This window comes from Mirounga leonina, unplaced genomic scaffold (genome assembly GCF_011800145.1).
Source record: "Mirounga leonina isolate KUSES-001 unplaced genomic scaffold, KU_Mleo_1.0 Mir_53, whole genome shotgun sequence".
Taxonomy (NCBI): domain Eukaryota; kingdom Metazoa; phylum Chordata; class Mammalia; order Carnivora; family Phocidae; genus Mirounga; species Mirounga leonina.
This window is the reverse complement of record NW_023270807.1, coordinates 67,380,550-67,398,045: the sequence shown is the minus strand read 5'-3', so window position 1 is coordinate 67,398,045 and position 17,496 is coordinate 67,380,550. Positions and strand designations below refer to the sequence as shown.

The 17,496-nt window shown below is 42.3% G+C and overlaps 1 protein-coding gene across 1 annotated transcript; it reads right to left on the bottom strand.

Annotated features, from left to right (window-relative positions):
• Positions 1–210: 210 nt before the first annotated feature.
• On the bottom strand, positions 211–15,423 carry CCN6 (cellular communication network factor 6). Its single transcript, XM_034991858.1, has 5 exons — positions 14,598–15,423; positions 8,747–9,044; positions 5,074–5,316; positions 1,772–1,965; positions 211–707 (listed from the first exon to the last, which is right to left on the bottom strand). The coding sequence occupies exons 1-5, from the start codon at positions 14,643–14,645 to the stop codon at positions 426–428; spliced, it is 1,065 nt and encodes a 354-aa protein (XP_034847749.1). The 5' UTR covers positions 14,646–15,423; the 3' UTR covers positions 211–425.
• Positions 15,424–17,496: the final 2,073 nt, after the last annotated feature.

Genomic DNA, 17,496 nt, shown 5'->3' with positions numbered 1-17,496 from the left:
CAAGACCTGTGAGCAGAAAGAGCTGCACCAAGTTTTACATGTATTTTTAAGAGAACTTTTTTTTTTTAAGATTTTATTTATTTATTTGACAGAGACCTAGCAAGAGCAGGGACACAAGCAGGGGGAGTGGAGAGGGAGAAGCAGGTTCCCCACCAAGCAGGGAGCCCGATACGGGGCTTGATCCCAGGACCCTGGGATCATGACCTGAGCCGAAGGCAGACGCTTAACGACTGAGCCACCCAGACGCCCCAAGAGAACCTTTTTAATAATTTCTAATGCCTTAAATAGAGTCATCTGAGAATAGGTAGGTATTCTTCCCTTTTTTAAATCAAAAAGGTAGATTTGCCACCCTTTTAAAACCACTCTAATTTTCTAACATAATGACATGATTACCTGAACTTAACTTTTCCCATATATACTAGGTTTTATAGGATCTTGAGGTCAGAAAATACATCTCCTGGATCTCTGCAGTTCCTTTGGCATACACAAGATGTAATCCACAGCATCTTCCATTTAAATGACCCTTCATTTGGGCAATCAAATTGAATGGTAATCATTCTAGACTTATTAGGGACACAGCATCTCTTATCCAAGCATACTCCACAGAAAGTGGGTTTATAACTCTGAGTGCTTGAGCATCCAGAAAAGACAAATTTTTCAGCTTTGAGGAGTTGGAAAGTAGGTTGGCATGTTTTTCCTTTGGGGATCTGAAAAGGTACATAACATTAAGAAGTCATTCTTTAATTTGGTTACAACAGTTTAGAAAAGTGATACTCTATATAGAAATACAAACAGATAAATTATTTCCGGGGCATTAATATTTCTCATTTAGTGACTTTCAGCACTCTCTTTTCTACCTTCGAAATCCCCTCTCCAGAGGTCTGTCCTCCCTGTTCTTGTTCCGTCCTAGTAGAGGACCCGCTCCCCAGTCTTTTCTGTTATCTACTCTTCACTTAGTTCCACGGTTTCCACAATGAAAATTTCTGTCTTTTTTAATATCAAGGGCCATGTCTTACTAAATGTTTATTTACCTAAGACTTAGCAAATTCCCTAACACAGCTCAGACAGTTTTGAGTGGATAAATAAATGAATACATATCTTAATCCCTTTAAAATTGAGTTGTCAACTTAATATGATAGGGAATAACTTGGAGATGAGAAGACTTTTAGCATTCCTAAAACTTACTCTTGGGACCGTTATCATGCCTTGTCCTAGAAGCAGGACCAGCTCTAGTTATACCAAACAAGTCTAGAGTAAATATTTTGTCACAGTCCTTTGGCAAGTTTACTATCTAAGCACAGAACGTTCTGGACTTGGTTTCCCCCTCCAACTTGATAACCAAGATCAGAATTTCTCTGAGGTTCATAATGTCTGTTTTTATAATTATGTAGCAACCAAAATCTTTTATCCATTGCCTTGATTCCACTACATAAAATTAATATATTTTTTTAAATAATCTGAAAAGGATCTATTTTTAAAAAACATGTATGTTGGGTGTACCAGAAGAAATCAGGCTGATCAAGACCCACACTGTTAAGTTGTTAGAGTATCTAGAATTAGCAGGGTAACATTACCTCTCCGCTTGGTAAGATTTTCCCCATGAAGTGCAGTTAGATTAATCTTTGTTTTCCTCTGAGATAGTTTGAGTTACAATGAGGTGATTTTATTTTTATAAGAATCACATACCATCTATCCCTCTAAAACACACGGGCACTTTTCAGGAGTCTCTTAATATTGAATTATAACGAAGTTAAATCTAATTAAATGTTACCTTTACTCTCTTTGATATATTACTGTCACAAGGTTGAATGTAACACAGTCTTCTCTCTTTTCTCATTTCACAGTTGCTATTTTCATTGGTGACCCGATCAGATATTCCCATCCCACATGTTCTGGAGCAAGGTGTCCACTTTGTTGCTTGCACAAGACATTTTCTTTTCCAAACAAGTGGGAGATTCCTATAAGCTAAAATAAAGGGGGGAAAGTACACGGGTATACATATATGTACTCATGTCGATAGACCATTTTTAATCATTATTTTCCAGCTAATATTTAATAGATCAGAACCTTTTATATAACTCAGCATAAAACAAGCTTATGGTCTAATTCATCATTCTCTTTTTCCCGCTTTCCAAATTACCTTTCAATCAAATGTGACAGTCCAATCTTAGGAAGAATAAAAATATCTTTGAAAATCTGAGTGGATGCATCCATATGCTTCTGCTTAGCTCATCTAAGGAGTAAACTACTGTGTTTTCTCTGGTTCTTGCCTCATGCTGGATATTCTTTTTAACAATGAAACAGACGTTAGTAGGATTAAGGAGTTCAAAGTATTAATCAGAACAATGTCTTAATGTTAAATTTCATATTATGTTAAAATCTAAAATACAAAAGTTATATTTGAGAATAAACTATTTAGGCCAGTTATTTTTCCTCCACTTATTTTAATCGTCTTTTAGAAAATTCTATACATTACATTGAACTAATCAAAATAATAATATACTAAGTCATGGCAAATGTGTAATCTATTTTATTCATTCAGCTTGATTGCTACATTCACTATTGTATCAGGCCCATTGTATTCATTCCATTGGCTAGCCATTTCAAATCAGTTCTAGAAAAAGACATGGCAAAGGAAAAGATGGATAGATCTCTGGGTGGCTGGGTAAGTTGGTGGATAGATGAAGCCCCCTCCACTGATTCCTGCTTAGCAGAAGGGAGGAGAGGGGATGAATAATGAGAATACAATGAGTGCATAATAATTCTTCCATCTTATAAATCCATTGGGAACTTCTTGTTCTGCTCATGAATGAATCAGGCCATTGCTTTGTTTTAAACAAACTACATATTGGTTTATTTTCTCAAAGCATTTCCTTAAGGTTAATATGCATCCTAAAATGGATGCTTGGAATAAGGTTGTGATTTGAGTCTGCAGTTGAACATAGCAAAATTCTGGCTACATTACTTCAAAATGCCAATTTAAAACTCTGAAAAGATACCCCCCCCCACCCCACCCCACCCCCACAAAAACTGCCTTCTTAATAGGAAATATAAGTCACTTTTAAGTATCTGCTGTCTTTGAATAAAATGATACTTTACTGCTTTCAGTGTTATTACAGTAGGATCTTGCAATTGCACAAGGAACTGAGGGAGAGGAAGCAGAAACATGAAGATACCTGGAAGGTAGACAACAGTTTAAAGACCTCAATGCAGGAAGCAGATTAAAAGCACGGCACGCATCTGCAATAAATAAAGGAAGGTTAGATTATCATATTACCAATAACCCCCTTAAAGTTAAGCAAAGAGCTGCAGTTCAGGAATTTAACATTCATTAAAAAGCAAGAAAACTAGAAGAATTTTTAAAGAGTTTATTTAGTATTTGGTGAGCAGTGAGGAAAGCATAGGGGCATTATGTCACTGCATGCTTCATATGGAGCAAACAAAGGCTAGATTCCAACCATAGGCTGTCTGGAATTAAGTATATAAATTACTACCACAGATATACCTTAAAGTATGTGTTTGTCACTGTGCTTAATTTTAAAAACCAACTTCTGTTTGGGCCCATAAACACAGCTTCAAAGTTAAGCAGAGGAGAGACTTTAGACTGAACATACAGTTAACCTATCTAGGCCTGTGATCTCAACTACCAAGAGCACAGTGACAGATGTTCTCGTTTTTTGTAGCAAAGCATTAACCACTAAGAATGACCATCTAACACCCCCTCCAACCAGGTTCCAAGTGAATCATCTGGAACTGCTCTACCTCCACAAAGGAGACTGACTGAACTTGATCCAAAGGGCTTTACTTGTGGAAACTGTTGGGCTAAGGTGAGGTTCATGCATGGGTCCCAAGAATTCACACTGAGTCCCTCAGATCCAATGCAGAAAATCAACTGTTCCTGTACATTTTGGGGAAAAAAGAACAGTTGGGCTTATAATTTTAGAGGTTTTAGAGCATTAGTAGTGTCTTGCTATTAGCTGAGAAACTAAGTATGGTAAATGCAAATTCACCACACCCTGTTAAATTATTTTCAAATTAATTGGCTTAATGGAAGTCTCTGAGAATGTTCCTTTCATAGTTAGTTTTTAGATATCTAAAACTCATTTCTCTGATGATAAGTGCTTTTATTAAACATCCACATACTAGACACAAACTTGGGAGCTTTTAGTGTAGATGAATATCCCTTCTGTATCTCCATGGCACCTTTCATTTCCTAAGCTCTAAATTTCGTTAAAAAGGCATTCTTGATTTCTGGTTGAAAACACAGAGGTGTGAATAATAACCAGGCATGAATACTGACCCTTCTGAGTCTTCCTCATCTGTGCTTCATTGGTTGGTGTTTTTGAAACTCCTATCCCCAAAATGCCCTGGCACTTAAATAAGATATTAACTTAGAGCTGACCAGAGTACAGCCTTTATGCATATATGGACACTCACCGCAAATGGCCAGTGCTCAAGATGAGTGATTAGTCTCATTATAGGTTTCTGACTACTCTCATACCTGGGGAACCTACTTTAAAACACCTGTACGTGTGTTGATTTAGAGAGCGGTTGGTGACTGGAGAGCTTCATTCCCAGAGGATAATCTTATGTCAGCAGTTTTCTGTTTTTAGAAACAATACTTACAAATTCTAAACATATTCTTAAATATTTTTAATCAGTAGGCTTCCATCATATAGCAAAGCTGCCTTTGAAAATTTGGGGGACTGGATCGTTCGCACTTCTTGCCCATAATATAACAAAACAAGTAAAAGTTTTTCCCAGGGTGCACATGAATAATAAATAGTTGGTCAACTTTCCTGAGAAGAGGTTGAGTGGGAATGAGCAGAGGCATAGAAGAGTTTTTCTGACCCAGCAGAGCTTTTAAACCCTGGAATGTTTTACTGGAAAAATCTAAAACATTACAAAGTTTCCTTTTGAGATACTTAGAATATACCTCCCTGAGGCAGCCAAACTAAATCTCACATTGACCACTAATCAATAAGTGCTTACTGAGTACCTGTGATACATCAAAGGAACATGAAAGAAAATCACGAGAAGCCATACATGAAAATTAAATATGCCTCTAAGCACCTGGCATTGTTTTGTAGGTTGCTGAAAGCTGCTGTTGGAATGGTCCCAGGCCACAGTTGGATTGATCAGACTTCTTTCTACCTTTAGCCCCAGAGCAGTGACTGTCAGCCAGCTTTGGTATGAACAGAGGTGTGCATCCAATGGCCCCACTCACACAGAGGCAGCTAAACAGGGGGTTGGGCTGAAAGACTTGGCCATTATGATAATGTACCCTGTTGAACTCGCATCCCACAGCTCTAAGGTCTGAAAAGAGAGAAGAGCAAAATCACCAAAGAAGCCATAACTGATAGTCCAGACCTCCCATGATAAACCACAGAGGTAATAGCTATCTCCTTCATGAGGTAGCGTTCTCAACTTCTTAGGCCCCATCTGGAACCACCTTTTCAGACCATCTATAAAAGGTGAAAATTAGACATTTTCATTTTATTGTAGGCTATTGGCCCCAATTGGTCACTTTCAGAATTAAGACCAAATACAGGCCCTGTTCTATCACTGTGAGGATAGCAGTGAGATAATGATTCTAAGTCTGAGAGATGGGTTGGTGGCAGGTAAGAGGTTTCCCCAGATGTCCAACAACAGGCAGGGATATATTCATAGGAAATGAGGCTACCAGGATGGCTGAAGAAATCATAACTGGTTTAATTACAGTGCTGCATGGTAACTAATTTTTTTCTTCCATTAAGAGAATTGGAGGAAATTTTCACTCCTCTGAGAGGCATTCTTGACCTGGATCAACAGGTTTCAAAAGTGTGACCCCTTGGGTCTCCTGGCAATACTGAGGCCCTTTCAAGAGCATCTGCAAGGTCACAACTCTTTTTCAGAATACTAAGAGGTGGCTGGCTGTTTTCACTATGTTGATATTTGCACTGAAGGTACAAAAGCAATGGTGGCTAGAGCCGCTGCTGGAACCTTAGCATGAAGCAGACCATACAGGGCAGTCACTATATTTCTGCCTTGCCACTGCACTTGTCCATAAATGTACTCTTGGGGGAAAAAAAGCTAGTTTTACTTAATAATGTCCTGAGAGCACAGTAAGAATTACTAACTTTATCAGATCTTAACCATCAAATATATGTCTTTTTAATATCCTGTGTGACAAAATAGGAAGTATTCATAGAGCATTTCTATAGATATTCTATCATCTTGAGGAGAAGCACCTATTCTATTGTTTGAGTTTTGGGCTGAACCAGCCACTTTTTTAGGAGGAATTTCACCTAAAGAAATGACTGACAGAGAAGCCATGATTACTCAGGCATTTGGCAGACGTTTCCTTGAAAATCAACAGTGAGCCTGTCACTTCAAGGAAAACAACTTTCTGGCCAATGACAGAATTCAGGCTTTCAAGTAAGAATTATAATTTTGGAAAACCTGTATCCACCACCGAGCTCTTTATAGCTACCCAATATGCAGACTTTTCTGATGAGATTAGTATTAATTAATGTCATTTTTAAAAATATATAATTAAGTATATCAATATTTGGAACATCTACATAACCATTGTTCCAAACTAGCATTTTCCAAATAACCAATGCAAGGTATTACAAAATTATGTATGAGTAAAAGACCCATTCCAAGTAGGTCTTGGATAGACCATTTTATTGTCACAGAGTTTGACAAGTTCATTGATAGCAGTTGCAGATTCCATCATGCAGCTGATTTTCAAGAAATTACCACTTCTCAAGTTTTAATATCAAAAAGAATATTTGCAATTATCTGAAAATTCTGATAAAATATTCCTGCCTTTTCCAATGACCTATTTGTGCCAGGCTGGATTCCCTTCATAGATTTCAACCAAAATAACATACAGGAATAGACTGAAAGCAGAAGCAGATGGGGAAATCTATCTTCTGTTAAGCTGGACATTAGAGAGAGGTACAAAAATATAAACCTATTCCATTCTTCTAATTTTTCCTTTGTTTTAGAAAATAAAATATTTTTTCATAAATCTATTCCCACCAAGCTGCAATGAGTTTCCTGTTTTTAAATGAATTAGTATTTTTAAATTTCTAATCCACTTAAATACCAATAGAGAAAACCCACATAAACAAAAGCTCTTGGGGTCTTCATTAATTTCTAAGACTAAAGGGGTCCTCAGACCAAAGTTTAAAAAGCATTGTTCTATATCACAGGTCAGAAAATGTTCTGTAAAGAGCCAAACAGTAAATATCTTAGCATTTATAGACCACTGGGGTTTCGTCACAGCTACTGGGCTCTGGACCACAAAGCAGCCATAGACCATGTAACTGGATGGTGTGGCAGTGCTCCAACAAAATGTTATTTCCAGAACAGGCTCTGGGCCCAACTATGGCCCCTGGACCACAGTTTGTGACCCCAGTTAGAGGTCATCTCCACCCCCATTCTCATGGCTACACTCTGTTAAAATACTCACCACATTGTATGTGAGGTCACATGTGGAAAGATCTGACACAATAAACTTTGACTCTGTGAGGGCAGGGCCTATAGATATATTTTTTTTCTTTGTTTTCTCCCCAGCTGCTGGTCCCAGTGCCTGGAGTGGTAGTGGCTGCTCACTACGTGCTTGTTAGGTTAATGAAATAACGTGCCCAGCACCGTTTGGGAGAAAGAGGTATTGCCATGCCACAGTCTGATAGGACATGTTTTCCCTGTTAAATTTTCATAAATAATAGCTAACATTTTTAGGAGTCTACTGCCGACCAGATAGATATTCTGCTAAGTGGGGTTTTGTATCCTTATTTCTTTTGCTCCTCCTGGCATTTCTGTAAGGTAGGAAGCATATAATACGTAGCTGAGGCACAGAGAGGTTAAGCAACTTGACCTAAGGTCACTCAGCATATGAAGCCCAGAATTGGAACCCAGCGCCTACGTTCTTAATCAATATAGTTTAGTCAGCACTAAACAGGGTATCAGGCTATCATGCCTGAACAGCTCTACACATTCGGTCCACGCTCACACCCACACTTCCGGGAGTAATTGGCCTGCCCACGCAGTCTTTCCTACAGACTGACTAAAATGTCCAGCTGACATGCGTATTTCTCTTCCCTTGGAAATTCTCATTTTAATCCCAGGTAAAGCAGGATCCTGAATTGGCGTCGAGGTGTAGATTTAGAGGGTCTCAAAGTGTCTCCAGAGCTAAAAACCCCTCAAAGTGAGGGTCAGGCTGTGATTTGGGGTATCCCCTCCCCCCCACACACAAACTTCTTTTTTACACATCTGCTTCAGCTAAAAAGCACAGTGACTTGCTGGTTATCTGGAAAGGCTGAGGTGGAAGCAGGATGTCTGCATACCATATACACATCCTTACATCTGAAGCGAGATTCGTCTTTAGTCACAGAGCAGGCTGACTTCAGACTGCGTTCGACCGCAGTATCAAAAGCTGTCACTGTGTGGCGCTGGAAGAAGTCAGACTCGATCTACATAATCTTCGCTATTTTTCTCCCTAAAAGCAATCACCTAAGAACGACTACAAGATCACTTCAATGCACTATCAATAACAGGGGGTTCTGACCACGTGTAAACATCTGCCAGTGTCCCATGCTGTCCACTGCGACAAAGCCGGTCCCGCCGGTGTGTGAAAACGAAACCCACCTCACATGTGGCCTAACTCCGCTGATCATTCCACAGGGACAAGGACAGGGGGAGAACCGGCGCCCAGACTCGAGCATCCCCCGCGGTCCCAGCAGGAGACACTTACGCGCGCACACTCCGGTCTCGAACCGAGGCCTGTCGGCCGAGTAGTCACAGTACAGCCCCTTGTGGGGGTCACAGAGGTCGGCTTCATTGCAGATGTCCCCCGGCTGTTTGGCACAGATCTTACAGCACCCGCAGCCGTCCCTCAGCAAGCTCACTCCAGGAGGACAGCTGGGCTTCTGACGAGGGCATTTACAGGGCCAGCGACAAAACTGTCTGCGAGGCTGCACTTCCGGTTCCTCTCCGGGCCTTCCTTCCGGCGCCCTGGCCAACGGCCCGCCGCCCTGCGCCCTGCAGCAGAACTTCGGTGGGTAACACAGGTGCCGTTAGATTCCTCAAACTAATTTCAGACATTTCTAGAAAGAGAAGGCTTCCCCTAAACGGGTAGGATACAGTGTGGTGAGTTGTGATAATATTTATCAGTATCTGACCCCATCCCTCTTTCCTTGACCCTTTCTTCACTCAGCTTCCAGAACCTCACTTTCTTCCTCCTCTCTCCTCGCTGAGGGCTCCTTCTCCGTGTGCTTTGCTGGGTGCGATGCACGCTCTTCATCCCTAATTGGAGCCCCCTGTGGTGAATGAATACCTCTCAAGGCTCCCCCCTCGCTGTATCTCGTGTCTCCCGCCACATCTCCCTTCTGGACTCCGACGCAAGCTGCCAGATCTCCCTGTGGAGACCTGATAGGCTTAGCAAGCTCAACGTGACCAAAACAGTCTCCCAAGTTTCCCTCCCAATCTACTCCTCCACGCACACCCCTGCTTGAGCACACGCCAATTTCATTTTTTCAGAATACCTTGGGGTGCGGTGCCTCTTGCCTCTTCTGTCACATTTCACATCCCACCCCATCAGTAAATCCTGTTGGTGATTCTTTAAAATGTACCCACTCTAATCATTTCTTAGCACCCCCACTGCTATCCTAGTGATCCAAGCCACTATTATTTCTCACCTTAGATGATTATAATAGTCTCCTAAAGGTTCTCCTTGCTTCCCCCTCTGTCCTCTATATCCTCCACCCGGCAGAATGGTTAAAATAAAATAAGCTACAGCACCCATAGCTAACAATACTGTTATTATACACTTAAATTTTGCTCAGAGAGTAGATCTTCTGTTAATTGTTCTTACCACACACAAAGAATAATAAAGGGGACAGGAGGAAACTTGGGTGATGGATATATTTATGGCTTTGGTAGCGGTGACGGTTTTATGAGTATGTACTTATCCCGGAGCTTATCAAATGGTATACGTTAACTATGTATATCTTTTTACAATCATACTTTAATTCCTGTCACTCCTTCCTCAGAAGAGGTGGCTTCCTCATGGCTTCCCATTTCAGTGTAAAAGTCAAACTACCAGGCTCAGTTGGTTAAGGGTCTGCCTTCAGCTCAGGTCATGATCCCAGGGTCCTGGGATTGAGTCTCGCATCAGGCTCCCTCCTCGGTGGGGAGTCTGCTTCTCCCTCTCCCTCCGCCCCACCCCCCTGCTCATGCTTGCTCACGCGTGCTCTCTCTCTCTCTCTCTCTCTCAAATAAATAAATAAAATCTTAAAAAAAAAAAAAAAAAAGCCAAACTACCCTCTAAGGCCTGCACACCCACTGGCTTGCTTCCCTCCACTCCACACCCACCTCATTCTTTGAACACTCCAAGCCTACAGGTACCTTCGACCCTCACTCTTTCACTTGCTTGGGCCTGTGCTCACGTTTATCAGTGAGGCCCTTCTTGACCACCCTTTATAAAAGCACCCTGCCCCAGCCTTTTCCCCATAGACCTTCTTACCACTTATCTTATTCCTATATTTTCTACTTGTTTATTTTCTGACACATGCATCAAGAATGTGAGCTTCTTGAAGGGCAAGCTCTTTGCTTAGTGTCTGTCTTATCGCCTGTAATAAAACGTATTGAATGAAAGCACATGGGACCTCCTATGTGCCAAGTGCCTTATATGATTACATCACTGAACCTTCATAAGAACAGTGAGTAGCTGTTATTATCCACCTGTAATAGGCATAGTAATTCTCCCTTCAAAGATATCTGTGTTCCATTTCCTGGAACCTTATTAACATGTTACCTTACAAAGCAAAGGGGATTTTGCAGATGCAGTTAAAAATCTTGAGATGAGATTATCCTGGATTAACCAGGTGGGCCCAATGTAACCACAAGCATCCTTAAAAGGGAGAGAGGCAGGGGGCGCCTGGGTGGCTCAGTCGGTTAAGCAGATTCCTGTTACCCCAAATATGACTTACATTTAGACTAATTGGTGTTTCGTGACCTTAATGCATTGCTTTTCACCCTCTGCACACTGTCTCTTCGCAATCTCGTCCACTCCCTTGCCTTCAATTTCCACCTTGTGCAAGCTTCAAAACTAAATTTCCATCTAGGATTTCTCCACTGAGCTCTAGAGTCATATAGCTCACTACGTACTGGACATCGCCACTAGAATGTCCCGTGGGAAAAGCTCATTTCCCCAAACTCATCATCCCTCACCCACCTCTGCCCCTTTGGACAGCTTCTTCCAAGTTTGGAGTTAGGAAGCCAGGAGTCATCCGGGTCATTTTCCTCTTCCTCACCTCCAATTAAGATAATTAAGATAATAACTAAAGTACCTTCCTCACCCCCCATAGCCATTCAGTGACTAATGCTTAGTGTCCTCATATTCCTAGAACTAGTCACTCTTTCACCGTTTGCACCGCTACTGAGTATGATTGCAACACATTCCTTCCTCGAGAATGACTTCCCACATGAATCTACCACATTGCTGCTGGAGGGATCTCTTTAAAAAACATATCTGATTCTACTACTCCTCTCCTTCAAGCCCATGAGTGGTCCCCCACTGGTTACACTGTGCAGTCCGAAATTATAAGCATGCTGTCTAGAGCCTGTGCTGGTTTATGCCTTCCTCTCCAGCCTTCACCCTCAATGCACTCTCCTCTGCACCTTGCTGCTTACTGGACCCAGGTAGTTTCCTCCTCCATGCTTTTCCTCATACGGCTGCCTCTTAAGGAAATGCCTACTCTTAAAACTGCCCACCTGGGGACACCTGTTTCTCTTTCCAGTCTTGGAGCATTTCTATATAATCTCTGAGGCCACAAGGTAGCACTGTTGAAAACCAAAGATAAAGAGAAAACTTTGAAAGCAGAGTGAGAAAAAAAAAAGCATCACATACAAAAGAATAACAAAAAGAATGAGATCTGACTTCCCATCAAAAGGAGACCACAGTGTTCTTCAGTAGGTGCCTTGGATATAGCCAGACAATAGAATATTATTCAGTGCTAAAAAGAAATGAGCTATCAATCTATGAAAAGACACATATTACTAAGCGAAAGAAGCCAATCTGAAAAGTCTACATATTGTATGATTCCAACTACATGACATTCTGGAAAAGGGCAAAACTATGGAGACAGTAACAAGATCAGTAGCTGCCAGGTGTTGAGGGAAGGGGTAAACAGGTGGAGCACAGAGGATTTTTAGGGCATCAAAAATACTCTATGATACTATAATGGTAGATACATGTCATTATACATTTACCCAAACTCATAGGATGTACATCACCAAAAGTGAACCCCAAGGTAAACTATGAACTCTAGGTAATAATGTGTCAATGTAGGTTCATCAGTTGTAAGAAATGTACCATTATGGTGGATGATGTTAATGGGGAAGCTATGAATGTGTAGGCGAAGGTGGTATACAGGATATCTCTGTCCCTTCCTCTCAAATTTGCTATAATTTTTTTTTTAAGATTTACTTACTTATTTGGGAGAGATAGAGCACAAGTGGAAGGGACAGAAGGAGAGGGAGAGAAAATCTCAAGCAGATTCCATGCTGAGCACAGAGCCCAGTACAGTGTTCGATCTCATGACCCTGACATCATGACCTAAGCAGAAACCAAGAGTTAGATGCTTAGCCAGCTGCACCACCCAGGCACCCCTCAGATTTGTTGTGATCTTAAAGCTACTCTAAAAAAAAAATTAAGTCTTTAAAAAAAAAAAAAAGGAGGAGGAGGAAGAGAAGAACAAGACCCAGTGTGGAAAGGGGTTGGGGAGGGGGACTGTCAACCTGGTATTCTATCTCCAGTGAAACTATCTTTCAAAAGAGAAGGTGAAATTAAAGCCATTTCCAGTTAAACAAAAACTGAGAGAAGTTATTGCTAGCATACCTGCCTCACAAGAAATATTAAAGGAAGATCTTCAGTCTAAAGGAAAATTACAAGAGATAGTAATTCAGAAATACAGAAAGAAATGAAGAGTCCCAGAAATGGCAAATAGTGGGAAAATATGAAGATATATATATATATATACATACATATATATATTTCTTTTTTCTTCAGACATTTTGACTGTTTTCAAAATCAAAATCTCAGAACAACAAAAGAGTCAGCAGACTCTTGGTGCAACAGAAAAGAAATGGAACAGAATTCCTTTGGTACACCCAACAGGTTCTTTTGGTGTAACAGAAAGGGTTTTGAAACCAGAGCTGAGCTTTGGTATAGCTCTCTATACACATAGAGTGATCTTCGATGACTTTCTATCATTTATTTGATCTTTGAGCCTTAATCCTCCTCTGTAAAATGGGATTATTAATATCCACCTTATAAGGTTATTTTGAGGATTAAGATAATAACTAAAGTACCTAGCACAGCGCTTGGCATGTGGCAGATGTTCAACGAATGGTAGGTATGCTTCCTCATAAATTCATAATGGCAAAAGTAAGCAAAATAATACTTTCTTGTTGCTGTATTTTAGCACCTTTTTATGTTTGTTTGATTTAACTGTGGACACATCTCTCTATAATGGAATATTTCCTGTTTGGGAATACCTTGTAGGCTTTCCATTCACAACAATGATAGGCCTTTTCTCAAGAAGGGTGGACTGGGAGATAGGTAGCCCCATCTCACTTCTGCTGGGGAAATGTGCCCTCCACATTACAGTGGAAATAAACTGTACCACCGGCATTCTTATTAGGATTCTTTTATAATCTTAGATCTCTCCGTATAAAATACAACATATTTCAGTCTCTTGTTTCCTAAAATACAATTTACTGCCCTAATCAACTATTAACTCAAAGACACGTCCCATGTTTTTCAAATCACCAGAAGGTTTCAAAAGCTCCATCCTCTGTGCAAGCAATAACCTCCACCGTGTAAATAAATCCATAAATAAGTCACCCTGTTTTCATCTTCTTGGTAAAAAATATTAAGGCAATGAATTGCTCCTATTAAATTAAACTTCCCTTTGGTCTGTTGCTTGAACTATTTCAAAGTCTTCATGGACTGATTCCCTTTCATGAAAAGTGAGAAACACATGATTTGAGAAAAGACAAAGCAACAGAATGTTTTAAAAATATAAATGTGTATCCGAAGTGCTCCTCTCCAACAAGAAGAGGCTTAACTGAAGAGAGTTGTCAGAATCAAATTTTCCAGTGGCTCTCTGCACGTTTTGCACACAGCCTGGAAAGCTGAGCCCCAGCCTGGGGCCCAGACCAAGAGGCACTGCTCACCCCGCCGCACCAGGCAGGCCTGCGCCTCCCAGATCCGTGGTGTGTGTACCACTCCACTCAAAAATACACATTATTCCAGTCTGAGAGGTGTTCAAACATATCGAAAGTAGGATTTAGTGCCATTACCTGAGAGGGAGAAATGTTTTCCACTTCTTTCCCGAAGCTAATAAACTAAAACCCAACTTTCTTTGGAGAGGAAAATGGCTCCCTGTTGGGCATGAAGTCTTTCCACAAGGAATTTGCAACCCCCCCCACCCCCCCCCCACCCGCTTCCCCCGTCGTCGTCTTCCTTTTTCGTTTCTGGCCTGAAGAAATACGGAGCCGCCGCAGCCTCCGGAGGGGAAGCAGGAGGCGAGGGAACTTACCTGGGCGAGAGCAGCGCCCAGCAGCGCAGAAAGGAGGAGCCCCGGCATGTTCCCCAGGAGCCGACAGCAGGGACATAGGAGGCGACTCAGGCCCCGCACAAAGGGCCCCTGTGTCTCCTCAGCAGGACACACACGCCTCCACCTCCCACGCCACCGACTTTGCGCTCACACTCTCAGCCTCTGCTTTCGCTCTCAGGCATCTGCTTTAATACCCTGTTTTCCTTCCTGCCACTCGCCTCCTATTTACCTTCGCAGGGGCGTGGAGTGCGTCATGAGGGTGTGAGTGCTCTCCTCCAGGACTAAGGAGGATAGGTCAGGTGGTGACTTTTCTTTGAGCAGCTGTTCTGCCAGTTCCCAGAGATCAGAGTCTGCCCTTGGTAAAAAATGGTGCAGTTGGAGGCATCCACCTTCCTCACCCTCAGCCTCCCCATTCACTCTAGGCTCACCCTGCCCCAGGCCCTCCAGGCCCCAGAGCACAGAGTGCCGGCCTGCTCTCTGTCCCCAGCCGCAAAGGCAGCCTGCTCTGGGGTTCTCCCTCCACAGCGATAACAGGGTTCCAAAGGCCTTCCCTGACTCCCCCAGCCCTGGATTCTGCCTCAGACGCCCACGGGGTGCCCGACATTTACCTCCCTCACAGCACATCTCTCACACCAGCTGGCTCATGACTGGAAAAAATGGAGGCGGAACAGGGTGGACACCGAGAGCATCTGGCCTGAGAGAAGTTCTCTCTGTGGCCACGGTCCCATGACAGATAAAGTAAAGTTAACCCCAATCTTTTTGGGCTAAGACAAAACAATTATGCTAGTGGGAGTCATTTAACAAATTAAGATTGGGAAGAAAACAATTTCTTACAGATCTGTACCCTTCCTCCTCCTAAATCTCACGTGTGTGTGTGTGTGTGTGTGTGTGTCTGTGTGTGACCTTCCTTCATCCCACTTTCTCAGCCTTGGTCTTTGCTTATGCCTCTTGACATGCATCTGCATTGGGGCTTTGTCTCCTTGTGGATCCTGTGTCTGGTCCACCTTCTTGCCCCCATCCAAGGGCCTATTTCTATTCTCTTTGACCCTTTACACATCCTATCTCTTCCTGTTACCTTACCTCTCCTGGGTGCTCTGCTCACCTGTGTTTCGTTAGAACAGTCCCAGCTATATAAAAACACGGTAAATAAAGCCTAGTGCCGAGGGTCTGGGGAAAATCTGGGCTCTCTGCCAACAATAGGGAATCCGGGGTTCCTTGGAGAGCCAGGGATTCCATAAGGTGCAAACAAACTCTACATAGATTACTAAATAGTCAATTAAACCATAATTATAATCACACCAAAACCGCAAGGAATACCCAGTGTAGTTGTGATGTCAATTCCTACTCCTTCTTCCCTAAGAAATAGGAAAAAACCTCAGAACCACTCAGTGAAGGAAAACTTATCTGTTCTGGTCCAATCCAATCTATTTCTTTAATCTTTCTGGTGTAACACTGTTTGATCTTTGGGTTCCCAACCTCAGTGATTCATGTTGCACACTGGCCATCAGAATGGATTGTTTCTCATCTCCTGGCTGGTCTGTCCAAAGCAGAGGAACCCCAGGTGAGGGCTAGTGTACTGGTCAACTCCATCCCTCCTGCGCTCCCTGTTCCGAGTGTGATGCCACCCATATCTGTGGAGCCTTTGAGCTTAAGGAGATTCATGCTCCTCCCCTTCCCTCTCTGTGAAATGCAGAAAAATGGAGCAGCCTCCATTTTTCTGGAAATGTCTTCCCTCCCTCTATAATCTCTCTGCAAAGGGGAAGAGAAGATGTCATACTCAGTATCCTTGCCTCTTGAGGGGGAAGGAACATCTTGGTTGAGAACTAACTTGTGAGCCCCCTCCCCCACCGAAGTGTACAGAATTGATTGGCTCCGGGTTATTCACTGTCACACATGTTTACACATCTCCAGCCCAGGGCATGCTCCTAGTTAACTACTATTTCATGACTACTACAGATGGACTAAGAGAATATGATATTTTTAGAGGTTGGGGCTGCCATCTTTGACTTCTGACAATGAGAGCTATCACGGGGTGCATCCTTTTCCAAGCACTTTCCTTTATTATCTCATTTAACAAAGTGCTCATCTGGCTAGGAGCCCATTGCACAAGTGTTCAGCTCATGATGTGCATTCAAATACACATGGCACTGAGCATAGTTAATATTTGCATCATGTTTTATGATTTACAAGGAAGTTTCACATTATTATCTTTATTAATTTCACAGCTCAGTGAGGTAGGCAAAAGCAGTATTAACTATCCTCATTTAACATATTAAAAACTTGAAGTTAAGTGATTGTACTTAGTCAATAAAACACACTTAATCCCTGCCCTCCAGAGCTACATATAATCTACTGGGAGAGAAGTCACTAAACAAACACACAAAGTATCCGTCACTAAAAACTGAATAAAGGCTAATAATAAAGAGCAAGCAAGTCTAAGAAAGAATGGCAGGGAGGAGCTAACGGAGCTCAGGGGGCAGAGAGGACATCGCTGAGGAAATGGCCTTAATGAGTTGCGAGGAAGCCAGCTGGAGAGTTGGGGAAGACTGCTGCCCTGTGCTCTTTCCACTGGCGAAATGCACACCACTGATGGTGATGAGCTCCAGCTGCCAAGAGCACAGCCTACTGCCCTTTGCATAAGATGCCTGAAATCCTGCTATCAGGCACATCATCACAGCTAGACTATTCCCTTCTCCCGGGAGGATCAGCCACCTAGACAGGCAAAGGTCCAAACCCACACCTCCTTCCTTTTCTCCTCTCTAACTGGCTGTGGGAGGGAGACAAGCTGGCCTGCTAACACACTGGAAGTGTGCTTTGAGGGAGGGTCTGCATTTGCATCAGTGGAACTAGAGATGTACCACTAACAGCTAACAATGCCTGC

Bases quoted from the DNA above. Each gene is read 5' to 3' on its own strand.
- CCN6 (XM_034991858.1), bottom strand. From the start codon at position 14,645: ATGCCGGGGCTCCTCCTTTCTGCGCTGCTGGGCGCTGCTCTCGCCCAG. The intron at 9,045-14,597 runs GTAAGTTCCCTC...TACCCACCGAAG, and splicing joins TGGGCGCTGCTCTCGCCCAG to TTCTGCTGCAGGGCGCAGGG. The intron at 708-1,771 runs GTAACATTTAAT...GTACCTTTTCAG, and splicing joins ATATATCAAAGAGAGTAAAG to ATCCCCAAAGGAAAAACATG.